This window comes from Bombina bombina, chromosome 5 (genome assembly GCF_027579735.1).
Source record: "Bombina bombina isolate aBomBom1 chromosome 5, aBomBom1.pri, whole genome shotgun sequence".
NCBI classification, from domain to species: domain Eukaryota; kingdom Metazoa; phylum Chordata; class Amphibia; order Anura; family Bombinatoridae; genus Bombina; species Bombina bombina.
The window spans coordinates 767,112,813-767,126,483 of NC_069503.1; the positions used below are offsets into that span (position 1 = coordinate 767,112,813).

General features: G+C 39.3%; 1 protein-coding gene across 2 annotated transcripts in view; it reads right to left on the minus strand.

Annotated features, from left to right (window-relative positions):
- Positions 1–13,671, minus strand: part of ZNF236 (zinc finger protein 236) — a 680,094-nt gene that overhangs the window by 378,793 nt on the left and 287,630 nt on the right. For both annotated transcript variants that reach the window (XM_053714849.1, XM_053714848.1), the window contains exon 13: positions 10,479–10,623. In XM_053714849.1, the coding sequence (XP_053570824.1) occupies positions 10,479–10,623 (145 nt within the window). The remainder of the gene's footprint in view (positions 1–10,478; positions 10,624–13,671) is intronic.

Below are 13,671 nucleotides of genomic sequence, written 5' to 3' on the forward strand. Positions count from 1 at the left end.
GGTAGCAAAATAATCCCTATGATTCCATGATATAATTGATCACAATGGTATGGCTACTGTATATACCTAAAATGATGAGGTATTCTATAATTTCAGCCAGGGCTTGGGAGTTGGCCACTAGCCTGACATGCAAGTGGTAGCTAAATTGTTTACCCCTTCTATGGATGGAGCCTGGCCAGAAACCTGACAAGGATTCTGTTTAAAGGGACGGTACACTGTAAAAACAGAATTTATGCTTACCTGATAAATTACTTTCTCCAACGGTGTGTCCGGTCCACGGCGTCATCCTTACTTGTGGGATATTCTCTTCCCCAACAGGAAATGGCAAAGAGTCCCAGCAAAGCTGGTCACATGATCCCTCCTAGGCTCCGCCCACCCCAGTCATTCGACCGACGGACAGGAGGAAATATATATAGGAGAAACCATATGATACCGTGGTGACTGTAGTTAGAGAAAATAATTCATCAGACCTGATTAAAAAACCAGTGCGGGCCGTGGACCGGACACACCGTTGGAGAAAGTAATTTATCAGGTAAGCATAAATTCTGTTTTCTCCAACATTGGTGTGTCCGGTCCATGGCGTCATCCTTACTTGTGGGAACCAATACCAAAGCTTTAGGACACGGATGAAGGGAGGGAGCAAATCAGGTCACCTAAACGGAAGGAACCACAGCTTGCAAAACCTTTCTCCCAAAAATAGCCCTCGAAGAAGCAAAAGTATCAAATTTGTAAAATTTGGCAAAAGTGTGCAGTGAAGACCAAGTCGCTGCCTTACATATCTGGTCAACAGAAGCCTCGTTCTTGAAGGCCCATGTGGAAGCCACAGCCCTAGTGGAGTGAGCTGTGATTCTTTCGGGAGGCTGCCGTCCGGCAGTCTCATAAGCCAATCGGATAATGCTTTTAAGCCAAAAGGAAAGAGAGGTAGAAGTCGCCTTTTGACCTCTCCTTTTACCAGAATAAACAACAAACAAGGAAGATGTTTGTCTGAAATCTTTAGTAGCCTCTAAATAGAATTTTAGAGCACGGACTACGTCCAAATTGTGTAACAAACGTTCCTTCTTTGAAACTGGATTCGGACACAAAGAAGGTACAACTATCTCCTGGTTAATATTTTTGTTAGAAACAACTTTCGGAAGAAAACCAGGCTTAGTACGCAAAACCACCTTATCTGCATGGAACACCAGATAGGGCGGAAAACACTGCAGAGCAGATAACTCTGAAACTCTTCTAGCAGAAGAAATTGCAACTAAAAACAAAACTTTCCAAGATAGAAACTTAATATCTATGGAATGTAAAGGTTCAAACGGAATCCCTTGAAGAACTGAAAGAACTAGATTTAGACTCCAGGGAGGAGTCAAAGGTCTGTAAACAGGCTTGATCCTAACCAGAGCCTGAACAAATGCTTGAACATCTGGCACGGCTGCCAGTCTTTTGTGAAGTAAAACAGATAAAGCAGAGATCTGTCCCTTTAGAGAACTTGCAGATAATCCTTTCTCCAAACCTTCTTGTAGAAAGGATAGAATCTTAGGAATTTTTATCTTGTTCCATGGGAATCCTTTGGATTCACACCAACAGATATATTTTTTCCATATTTTATGGTAAATTTTTCTAGTTACAGGCTTTCTAGCCTGAATCAGAGTATCTATTACAGAATCTGAAAACCCACGCTTTGATAAAATCAAGCGTTCAATCTCCAAACCGTCAGTTGGAGGGAAACCAGATTCGGATGTTCGAATGGACCCTGAACAAGAAGGTCCTGTCTCAAAGGTAGCTTCCATGGTGGAGCCGATGACATATTCACCAGGTCTGCATACCAAGTCCTGCGTGGCCACGCAGGAGCTATCAAGATCACCGAGGCCCTCTCCTGATTGATCCTGGTTACCAGCCTGGGAATGAGAGGAAACGGTGGGAATACATAAGCTAGGTTGAAGGTCCAAGGTGCTACTAGTGCATCTACTAGAGTCGCCTTGGGATCCCTGGATCTGGACCCGTAGCAAGGAACCTTGAAGTTCTGACGAGACGCCATCAGATCCATGTCTGGAATGCCCCATAATTGAGTTATTTGGGCAAAGATTTCCGGATGGAGTTCCCACTCCCCCGGATGGAATGTCTGACGACTCAGAAAATCCGCTTCCCAATTTTCCACTCCTGGGATGTGGATCGCAGACAAGTGGCAGGAGTGATCCTCCGCCCATTGAATTATCTTGGTCACTTCTTTCATCGCCAGGGAACTCCTTGTTCCCCCCTGATGATTGATATATGCAACGGTCGTCATGTTGTCTGATTGAAACCTTATGAATTTGGCCTTTGCTAGTTGAGGCCAAGCTCTGAGAGCATTGAATATCGCTCTCAGTTCCAGAATGTTTATCGGGAGAAGAGACTCTTCCCGAGACCATAGACCCTGAGCTTTCAGGGATTCCCAGACCGCGCCCCAGCCCACTAGACTGGCGTTGGTCGTGACAATGACCCACTCTGGTCTGCGGAAGCTCATTCCCTGTGACAGATTGTCCAGGGTCAGCCACCAACGGAGTGAATCTCTGGTCTTTTGATCTACTTGAATCATCGGAGACAAGTCTGTATAATCCCCATTCCACTGTCTGAGCATGCACAGTTGTAATGGTCTTAGATGAATTTGTGCAAAAGGAACTATGTCCATTGTTGCAACCATCAATCCTATTACTTCCATGCACTGCGCTATGGAAGGACGAGGAACAGAATGAAGTACTTGACAAGAGCTTAGAAGTTTTGATTTTCTGACCTCTGTCAGAAAAATCCTCATTTCTAAGGAATCTATTATTGTTCCCAAGAAGGGAACTCTTGTTGACGGTGACAGAGAACTTTTTTCTTTGTTCACCTTCCATCCGTGAGATCTGAGAAAGGCTAGGACGATGTCCGTATGAGCCTTTGCTTTTGACAGGGACGACGCTTGAATTAGGATGTCGTCCAAGTAAGGTACTACTGCAATGCCCCTTGGTCTTAGAACCGCTAGAAGGGACCCTAGTACCTTTGTGAAAATCCTTGGAGCAGTGGCTAATCCGAATGGAAGTGCCACAAACTGGTAATGCTTGTCCAGAAAAGCGAACCTTAGGAACTGATGATGTTCCTTGTGGATAGGAATATGTAGGTACGCATCCTTTAAATCCACGGTAGTCATAAATTGACTTTCCTGGATGGTGGGTAGGATCGTTCGAATAGGTTCCATTTTGAACGATGGTACCCTGAGAAATTTGTTTAGGATCTTCAGATCCAAAATTGGTCTGAATGTTCCCTCTTTTTTGGGAACTATGAACAGATTGGAATAAAATCCCATTCCTTGTTCTCTTATTGGAACTGGATGTATCACTCCCATCTTTAACAGGTCTTCTACACAATGTAAGAATGCCTGTCTCTTTATTTGGTTTGAAGATAAGTGAGACCTGTGGAACCTTCCCCTTGGGGGTAGTTCCTTGAATTCCAGGAGATAACCTTGAGAAACTATTTCTAGCGCCCAAGGATCCTGAACATCTCTTGCCCAAGCCTGAGCAAAGAGAGAGAGTCTGCCCCCCACTAGATCCGGTCCCGGATCGGGGACTATCCCTTCATGCTGTTTTGGTAGGAGTGGTAGGCTTCTTGGCCTGCTTACCCTTGTTCCAGCCTTGCATTGGTTTCCAGGCTGGTTTGGGTTGTGAAGTATTACCCTCTTGCTTAGAAGATGCAGAATTAGAGGCTGGTCCGTTTCTGCGAAAGGGATGAAAATTAGGCTTATTTTTAGCCTTAAAAGACCTATCCTGTGGGAGGGCGTGGCCCTTTCCCCCAGTGATGTCTGAAATAATCTCTTTCAAATCTGGTCCAAATAATGTTTTACCTTTGAAAGGAATGTTAAGCAATTTTGTCTTGGAAGACACATCCGCTGACCAAGACTTTAGCCAAAGCGCTCTGCGCGCCACGATAGCAAACCCTGAATTTTTCGCCGCTAATCTAGCTAATTGCAAAGCGGCATCTAAAACAAAAGAGTTAGCCAATTTAAGTGCTTGAACTCTGTCCATAACCTCCTCATACGAAGATTCTTTACTGAGCGACTTTTCTAGTTCCTCGAACCAGAAACACGCTGCCGTAGTGACAGGAACAATGCATGAAATTGGTTGTAGAAGGTAACCTTGCTGTACAAAAATCTTTTTAAGCAAACCCTCTAATTTTTTATCCATAGGATCTTTGAAAGCACAACTATCTTCGATAGGAATAGTAGTGCGTTTGTTTAGAGTAGAAACCGCCCCCTCGACCTTGGGGACTGTCTGCCATAAGTCCTTTCTGGGGTCGACTATAGGAAATCATTTCTTAAATATAGGGGGGGGGGGAACAAAAGGTATGCCGGGCTTTTCCCACTCTTTATTTACTATGTCCGCCACCCGCTTGGGTATAGGAAAAGCGTCGGGGGGCACCGGAACCTCTAGGAACTTGTCCATCTTACATAATTTCTCTGGAATGACCAAATTGTCACAATCATCCAGAGTAGATAACACCTCTTTAAGCAGTGCGCGGAGATGTTCTAATTTAAATTTAAATGTCACATCAGGTTCAGCTTGATGAGAAATTTTTCCTGAATCTGAGATTTCTCCATCAGACAAAACCTCCCTCATGGCCCCTTGAGATTGGTGTGAGGGTATGTCAGAACAGTTATCATCAGCGCCCTCTTGCTCTTCAGTGTTTAAAACAGAGCAATCGCGCTTTCTCTGATAAGTAGGCATTTTGGATAAAAGATTTGCTATGGAGTTATCCATTACAGCCGTTAATTGTTGCATGGTAATAAGTATTGGCGCACTAGATGTACTAGGGGCCTCCTGTGTGGGCAAAACTGGTGTAGACACAGTAGGGGATGATGTAGTATCATGTTTACTCCCCTCATTTGAGGAATCATCTTGGGCAATATCATTATCTGTGGCATTACTGTCCTTACTTTGTTTTGACACTATGGCACAATTATCACATAAATTTAAATGGGGAGACACATTGGCTTTCATACATATAGAACATAGCTTATCTGATGGTACAGACATGTTAAACAGGCTTAAACTTGTCAACAAAGCACAAAAAACGTTTTAAAATAAAACCGTTACTGTCTCTTTAAATTTCAAACTGAAAACACTTTATTACTGAATATGTGAAAAAGTATGAAGGAATTGTTCAAAAATTACCAAAATTTCACCACAGTGTCGTAAGGCATTAAAAGTATTGCACACCAAATTTCAGAGCTTTAACCCTTAAAATAACGGAACCGGAGCCTTTTTTAAATTTAACCCCTATACAGTCCCAGCTATATGCTTTGCTGAGACCCAACCAAGCCCAGAGGGGAATACGATACCAAATGACGCCTTCTAGAAGCTTTTTTAGTGATTCTTAGATCCTCACACATGCATCTGCATGCCTTGCTCTCCAAAAACAACTGCGCAGTAATGGCGCGAAAATGAGGCTCAGTCTATAACTAGAAAGGCCCCCAGACTAAAAAAGGTGTCCAACACAGTGCCTGCCGTTTTTTAAACGTTCCCCAAGATTATAATGCCAATTATTAGCTAGAATCTGCATAATATGCCCCAATAAAGCAATCGTTTTAGCCCATAAAAATGTCTACCAGTTTTTAAGCCCTTTTTTAAGCCCTTTATTCTTTTATGTTTGACTAAGAAAATGGCTTACCGGTCCCCATGAGGGGAAATGACAGCCTTCCAGCATTACATGGTCTTGTTAGAAATATGGCTAGTCATACCTTAAGCAGAAAAGTCTGCTAACTGTTTCCCCCAACTGAAGTTACTTCATCTCAACAGTCCTGTGTGGAAACAGCAATCGATTTTATTTACTGTCTGCTAAAATCATCTTCCTCTTACAAACAGAAATCTTCATCCTTTTCTGTTTCAGAGTAAATAGTACATACCAGCACTATTTTAAAATAACAAACACTTGATAGAAGAATAAAAACTACATTTAAACACCAAAAAACTCTTAACCATCTCCGTGGAGATGTTGCCTTTGCAACGGCAAAGAGAATGACTGGGGTGGGCGGAGCCTAGGAGGGATCATGTGACCAGCTTTGCTGGGACTCTTTGCCATTTCCTGTTAGGGAAGAGGATATCCCACAAGTAAGGATGACGCCGTGGACCGGACACACCAATGTTGGAGAAATAGTTTTTATATGAATGTATTTTCAATGACTTATACCAGCTGCAGAGTATAAAATGTATGAGAAATTGCATTTTTTGGTTTATTTGTGTATATAAAGTAGCTGGTTTTGTGCTTTTAAACCACAGCCTATTACAATGGGTTGAGCTTCAGGTATTTTCAGATCTCATTATGTTATCACTTGTATGTACACAGACTTGCTTCCTTATCTTATATTTGTCTGGAAAACCAAAGCACAATACTTAGAGAGAACAATGGAAAATTATCATTTTATTACTTAACTATCATGCTCCCCACTGAAAGTGTAATCTCTTCTGCTGACTGTGTTTACTTAGGCTATTCAATAGAATATACTCCAGTATAGAAACTTTCAGTATAGGTTGGGATATCACAGGCTAAATCAGCTATTTCAAATGCAAAAATAGGGGTACAGGGGCTACGTGTAAACAATTTAAAACACTCCAGCATGTAAAAAGAATCATTGGGAACAATTTAAAGGGGAGATCATTTTTGGGTGAACTGTCCCTTTAATGTTGAATTCAGCTAAATGCTATTGTCATTTACATGGGAGGCTACTATAGAATAAGTGACAATCTTTCCTCCAATCTCCCTTGGGACAACAATCTGTGCTGGTGAAGTATTGGGTTCTGTTGTTTTCTCCATTGTATTTTAAAGTGTTTGATTTGTGTAATATTGTTTGTTAAATCTTGTTTGTTTTATATATAAATGCACTGTGGCCTTTTATGTTCACAATACATTTTTCTTTATTAAAGGGGCATTAAACACTAAACACATGCTAGATAGAATGATGCATTCAAAGAAAAGATTAGTCCATGACTAACATGTAGATGTATTTTTTAAAGTTTCATTAGTTGTTTAAAAATTGACAAAATAAGTGTAAAGTTTTAGTGTCTATAAAACACTGGGAGCTGCCATGTTGTAACTTGTGTTACCTTCTCTGCTGTGGCCAATTAGGGTCAGTTATACATAGGTCACTAGAGTGTGCAGCCAATGGTTGTGCTGGATTTAACAGTGTTCTGCACTTCCATTTCTAACAGGAACTGAAAAGCTCACAATTTCAGAATTGAATTACAGGCAAAGAGAACAAAATAAATAATGAGTATAAGTATATTGCAGAGTTGTTTTATTATATACAATTTATCATTTTATATTACCATCTCAAAGTGTTTAATGTCCCTTTAAGTTTACTTTTGGCTAATATCCGAACCACATTACTGAAGATACAAATATTACAATATTGTGTTGTAAGTTGATTTTTTAAATCAATTAGTCTGGGTTTTTCTTAAAATTTCCCATAAAATGTAAAAATCCTAATCTTTGGCAGCAGAAATAGTTTAGTGTGGGTTGCATTAAAAGGGATTTTGGGGCATTGTTCTTGGTCTAATAAAACTAGGGAGTGTTTTGTTAACCTTAGTACAAACTGTCCTACATCACAGAAGTAACTTGGTTGTGACAGTCATATTAAAGTTGAGTGGGTAGTTTAACTCTTTATGACACAAACTGCTGATGTGGTTAATCCGTCACATATACCATATTCCTTTAATTCTCCCACAAAACCATCTTTTTGTTATTAAACATTTGCTTCCTAAGTATTAAGCCTAAATTAAACAAATAATTTATTTCAGTGGTATTTTCATTTGTTATGTAATACAAACTAGGTACTATATTGTAAAGTGGTATTTTGCAAATAAAGCAATACTGTTTGTATGAGGCTGAGCACAAGATAACGCACACCGGTCTATCAATTGTGCTTCACTTGTAATATAGCCAATTGTGTGTATGTTCATAGTACCCACAAATAAAATGTGTTGGAAACATTATGGAACCTCTGTATAATTATGTGAATTGTATTTAATAAACAAAACAGTTATCACTCATTTTATGTGTGCAGTTCTGTAATGTCGATTAAGAGCCAAGACTGGATTGACATTAAAATATTTGTATAAAAGAATATTGAATCAAAATTAAATTAGCAATCCACAATTAAAACTTTTTCAAGGATTATTAAATTGCTATGTTATGGTATCAGGTAAGAAGCACACATAGCACACTGTGCGCTATATTAATAGTGGCATGCTAACTGTAGCGTGGGAGCGATATTGGGTTTTTATGCACAAAGGAAATAGCAAGTATAATAAGAGTTAATAGTAAACGTGTTTGCTATTGCGTAATCGCGATTTACGCTCGTCAGTTAAAGGGCAGAGGAAGACAATAGTTGCATTAAACACAACAAATACATGTAAAAGTACAGTTACACTCATATAAACAATGTCTGATAACAATTAGTTAAAACAAATTAACAAAAAAGTTATAAGGGCTCAAAGATATATGGTATAAGGTATTAGAAAACAGGACTGAAAAGGGCTTTACCATATATATATATACAGTATCTCACAAAAGTGAGTACTCCCCTTACTTTTTTGTTAATATTTTATTATATCTTTTCATGTGATAACACTGAAGAAATTACACTTTGCTACAATGTAAAGTAGTGAGTGTACAGCCTCTATAACAGTGTAAATTTGCTGCCCCCTCAAAAAAACTCAACACACAGCCATTAATGTCTAAACCGTTGGCAACAAAAGTGTGTACACCCCTAAGTAGAAATGTCCAAATAAGGCACAAAGTATCAATATTGTGTGTGGCCACCATTATTTTCCAGCACTGCCTTAACCCTCTTGGGTATGGACTACACCAGAGCTTCATAGGTTGCCACTGGAGTCCTTTTGCACTCCTCCATGACGACATCCCAGAGCTGGTGGATGTTAGAGACTTTGCACTCCCCCACCTTCCGTATGATGATGCACCAAGGGTCCTCCTTCAGTAAAAAGCATAGATGATCCATCTTAAACTGAAAAGTAATATCATTCGTTGTCTGCCACAGACCCAGAATCCTCCGAGGAAACCTCCCTATCTGAAGAAGAACCCTCAGACAGCTGGGCTGGGGTAAAATCCCTAGAAGCAGAGTCTGATAAGATATGCTTGAGCTTACGCTTGTGCTTGGTTGCAGGCGGGATAGCAACCATAGCTTCAGACATCGCTGATTGTAAGGGCTTCTTAAAAGTGGGTGTAAAATCACTTCACCCTGCGTAACATAAACAGGCATTTGTCCCGCTGCAGAAGCAGTGCTTGGGGCCTGAAAATGGGACTGTAGAACAGAGCATAAGCAGGAATTACAAAGTTGTGCCGGTTGACAGACAGTGACCAATTTGCACAACAGACATTTATTAACTGCAATATTAATTTCCAGGGATTTACCCTCAGAAATATTAACTTCATTAGGTGCATCAGAAAACTACATTTTATCCTTTAAAGCTCCCCCACATCCTGTATGAAACAGAGCAGTAGGCGTACAGGTCTTCCCCCCTCCGATGTGATCAGGATTCTGTTACAGCAAGCAGCGATGAATCTGTCAGTGCAAAAGAGATGCGGCTGAAGGAGGCGGAGAAGCATGCCAAAACTCCCTTCCTTTGGAGGGAAGACTGTTTAAACACTTCTCTCGCCACACAAAGCTCAACATGCCATGCTCCTCTGGGGTCCTGGTACAACCACTGCTGCCTCAGGGCTTCCGGGTCCAACACTGACACCAGAGTGCTGATCAAAGAGAAACTGCTATTATCGCAGTTCTTAAAAAGTGGGTGTACACTTGCATTCAGTGCATAGTGAAAACATTTCCCAATATAAGGCTATAACCACTTTAGTGCCCCGGATAACTGTGCACTAACCTCCTTTATGATAATGCTTTTAGATAGAAGCAATAACCACTCACAGAGTGCCCTGATAGCTCCTTAGCAGCCTTAGGACTATCACAGTCCTAAGTAAGGCCTGTTCATCTCTATTAAGCCCCTGATATGCCAGGTAGGAAAGGGACCTTGTGAAACTAACATGTGAGACCATATCAGGATGAAACTTTCACTTAGCCAACAGGAGAAGGCTTGGGAACTTCCCAGCAACACCTGTGGCTTCCTCCTAATTCCCTCTATTCCAGGAACTCTACTTTGAGGAAGCTTCTTCTGACAGGAAATAAAAAAAATCATCTAAGCACCTCTGTCATTGCCCTCTGCTTGACAAGGCAAAGAATTACTGGGAGAGAGAGGAAAGCAAAAGCTTAAAGCTCTGGTGTAAGTTGTCTTTGCCTCCTCCTCGTGGTCAGGGGTTGAATAAATAAAGTTGTTGACTTTCACAACCATTAGAAAGAAATGTGTTTTAGGTCACTTGATATATAGATAATGTTTGTCAAAATTCTTACAATGAACAGTTTACAATTTCTTGCTGTTATTTTGTTGTTGAATCATTATTTAATGTCTTACCTGATATGCTGTTTAAGATGGCAGGATTTCTTATATGCTCGATGGCAGTAATAACATTTATATGGCCTATCAACTTCATGTGTGTAATTATTAATCAAGTAGCTCTGGAAAAATTGACTATTACGGGGAATGGGCTGGATGAGACCTGTATTTAAAAGACAAATATATATAATATCATCATTTTTCACTATGCAAATACCAAACTTGAGCAGGTTTTGAAATAATAATATAATTGCACTTAAATATGGAATACCAAATAACAGCAATTTAAAAATGGTCATACTCATTTATATATTCATTTTGCAATTATAAGTTTAGATGGATTTGTTTTACAGATTTGGTCAAAAACAGACAACCTGAAAGGGAAATGAAACACATTTGTTTCCTTTCTTGATTCAGAGCGTTCAAAAAAAAATATTACCCCCCTCACAACTTTACAATTTACTTTGATTTCATTGTATCCTTTGTTGAAAAGTAGACAGGTAGGTTTAGAATAGTGCACATTCGTGGAACACTATATGGTAGCGAATTTAGAAGAATACGTTTTTAACAATGTTATATATTTGGATTGTTTGCTATCACACAGTGTTCCTCACACCTGCATGCTACCTACCTAGGTATTCACTTTAACAAAGAATACCATGAAAACAAAGTAAATTTGTTAATAACAAGAATTAAGTTGGAAGTTTTTGTAAAACTGTAAGCTCTACCTGAATTATAAGAGAGACATGTTTTGGTTTTATGTTATTTTAAGATCTGTTATTGCAGAAAATTATCATCTAATTGTGAAGAAGAAAAAAAATATCAATTAAAGGGATCTGAAACTCAAAAAATCATTTAAAATTCATTTTACTTCTATTATCAAATTTGCTTTGTTCCAATATTATTCTTTTATGAAGAGATACCTAGGTAGGCATCTGGAGAACTACATGGCAGGAAATAGTGTTGCCCTTTAGTGCTTTTGCAAATGGATAACATTCTTGCAAACCTGCTGCCCTATAGTGCCCCAAAAATGAGCAGTCTCTTAAGTTTAAATCCCTACTTTTCAACAAAAGATATCATTTCTGTCAGTGGACCCACTAATGGATCTCACTTTATAGATATTTAAAGTAGAGCACAGAAAAAAATAATCAGCATAACCGTAACCATGGTTACCATGCTGCCCCCTCCCTAGGTAATCCTCAAAATCTGAGTTGAGGACTGGAATTGAAGAAATTTGTATTCAATCACAAACCACATTTTAGCTCAACAATATAAACTCTCTTGTAAACTTAAACTTAAAATATTCCATATACTTCTTGTGAGTCTAACAAAAAGATTACCATAATCAATAGCTTAATGAATAAAACAGTTTAAGCATTACTACTTTATTCCTGAAGACTACAGAACATGTTTTATTTTTATCTCAATATAATGGGCAGAAATATAATGCACAAAAACAGCAAATAGTTTAACAGGGAAAAGATAGATAGACAGACAGAATATCTCTTTGTAAAAACAATTGCTATTTACATATGCTTCTAGTAATAAACAAATCTAAAGGGAATTTTTTTTAAAGGGATATTAAACGCCTTATGATTTGCATATAAAATGTTTAGAGCCAGATTACGAGTGGAGCACAAATTAATGCTTCCGCTTGAGCGTTAATTGTGCTAGAAGTAAGATTTTTGCACTCATCGGGTTGCACTCGTATTACGAGTTTAAAGTATACTGTTTTTGCTCTCACGCTAACTCAACAAACGCAAACATCCAAACTTAGAATATCAAGTTCACGTATTCCCCCATACACCCCACTCTTGCGCAAACTTAATCGCATATTCTCATTTGATCTAACCCAACATGAAAAACATAATTTATTCTTACCTGATAAATTTATTTATTTCTTGACACAGTGAGTCCACGGATCATCTTATTACTGTTGGGAATATCACTCCTGGCCAGCAGGAGGAGGCAAAGAGCACCAAAGAAAAAGCTGTTAAATAACACCCCCCCTACCCACAATCCCCAGTCATTTGATCAAAGGGAAAGGAGAAAGGAAGTAATCTAAGGTGCAGAGGTGTCTAAAGTTTATAGAAAAACAAACTGTCTGAAAAACAGGGCGGGCCATGGACTCACTGTGACAAGAAATATATAAATTTATCAGGTAAGAATAAATTATGTTTTCTTTCTAATGACACAGTGAGTCCACGGATCATCTTAATTACTGTTGGGAACCAATACCCAAGCTAGAGGACAAGACAGTTAACCTAAACAGAAGGCACCACTGCTTGAAGAACCTTTCTCCCAAAAGAAGCCTCTGCTGAAGCAAAAGTATCAAATTTGTAAAATTTATAAAAAGTATGCAAAGAAGATTAAACAGCCCTCATGGAATGAGTTGTGATTCTCTCAGGAGGCTGCTGACCAGCAGTCTCATATGCCAAGCGAATAACACTCCTCAACCAGCAAGAAAGAGAAGTAGCCGTAGCTTTCTTACCCTTACGCTTCCCAGAAAAGACAACAAATAAGAAGACTGGCGAAAATCCTTAGTCGCCTGCAAATAATATTTCAATGCACGAACCACATCCAGGTTGTGCAACAAACGCTCCTTATGAGAAGAAGGATTAGGACACAAAGAAGGAACAACAATCTCTTGAATAATATTCTTATCAGAAACAACCTTGGGAAGAAAACCCAAGGCAGTACGCAGAACTACCTTATCAGAGTGAAAAATAAGAAAAGGCAATTCATACTGTAAGGCAGAAATCTCCGAAACCCTTCGAGCTGAAGAAATAGCCACCAAAAACAAAACCTTCCAAGATAACATCTTAATATCCAAAGAATTCATAGGGTCAAACAGAGCCTGTTGAAGGACTCTAAGAACCAAATTAAGACTCCAAGGAGGAGTAGTAGACTTAAACACAGGCCAAATTCTAACCAAGGCCTGACAAAAAGAATGAACATCTGGCACATTCGTCAAACGCTTGTGCAATAAAATAGATAAAGCAGAAATTTGACCCTTCAGGGTACTAGCAGATAAACCTTTCTCCAAACCCTCCTGGAGAAAAGACAAAATCCTAGGAATCCTAAGCATTTGGATTCACACCAATACAAATATTAACGCCAAATCTTATAATAAATCTTCCTAGTCACAGGCTTACGAGCCTGAATCATAGTCTCAATGACTGACTAAAAAAAAAACACGCTTAGAAAGAAT